At 37.4% G+C, this 1,026-nt stretch overlaps 1 protein-coding gene across 1 annotated transcript in view; it reads left to right on the plus strand.

The window, feature by feature from the left end:
- The window catches only part of ryr2a (ryanodine receptor 2a (cardiac)), a 554,599-nt gene that overhangs the window by 231,651 nt on the left and 321,922 nt on the right, over nt 1–1,026 (plus strand). Inside the window, 1 exon segment of the mRNA XM_037691577.1 lies at nt 606–826. Within this exon segment, the coding sequence (XP_037547505.1) occupies nt 606–826 (221 nt within the window).

The following is a 1,026-nucleotide window of genomic DNA, read 5'->3' on the forward strand; positions in this document are numbered from 1 at the left end:
GGGGGGGGGGGGTGTCACACCAGATACTGAAAGCAAAGGCTCACATACTTTTGCCAGTCACTGATATGTAATTATGCATCATTTTCATTTTCCTCAATAGATAAATGACCAAGTGTAATATTTTTGTCTCATTTGTTTAACTTGATTCTTTTTATCTACTTTTAGGACTTGTGTGAAAATCTGATGATGTTTTAGGTCATATTGTGTAGAAATATAGAAAATTATAAACAGTTCACAAACTTTCAAACACCACTGTACCTGGTGAGTAACAGGTATGTTTCAAGTACTTTAGTACTTTCTGATCGGTACCTTGAACTTACTGTATAATTACTTGGTACCTAAAGAGTACTTACCTTGAACATAATTCATATGCACTTGTATTTGTTAACTATGGGATAAGTACTTGCTACTTAAAGTACCATTTATGCACCTAGTAAGTACATATCAGATACATTCTAGGTATGTACTGGGCTGAGTTATATATTGCTACCCATTTTTTTCTTTCTCTGTTATTTTTTTCATGTTGTATTTGTGCCATAAAATCAGAATTAGATTAGATTAGAGTAGATCATTTCAGTCATTCCCTGTCTTTCTGTACATTTCAGGCTGCTCTCAGCGCCACAGACATGGCACTTGCCCTCAACAGATACCTGTGTACAGCAGTGCTCCCCCTCCTCACTAAATGTGCTCCTCTGTTTGCTGGGACGGAACCGTTCGCCTCCTTAATTGACTCACTCCTACACACAGTTTACCGTCTGTCCAAAGGCTGCTGCCTCACTAAAGCTCAGAGAGATGCCATAGAGGAGTGTCTTCTGGCTGTTTGTGGGTAAGACTACACTGCTTCTAGTAAAATGAGTGTTCACTATATATTTACATTTAAAAATGTTTTATATAGTAACAATTAGTTTACAATACAACAATGATGAAAATGTGGGATTGACAATCAACGGAGTAGCCAATAGGAACATTGGTGGCTGCATGTAGGAGTAGCTCTGTTAAATTCATGCGTGTGTGTATATATATGGG

This window comes from Nematolebias whitei, chromosome 17 (genome assembly GCF_014905685.2).
Source record: "Nematolebias whitei isolate Nwh7 chromosome 17, NemWhi1, whole genome shotgun sequence".
Taxonomy (NCBI): Eukaryota; Metazoa; Chordata; class Actinopteri; order Cyprinodontiformes; family Rivulidae; genus Nematolebias; species Nematolebias whitei.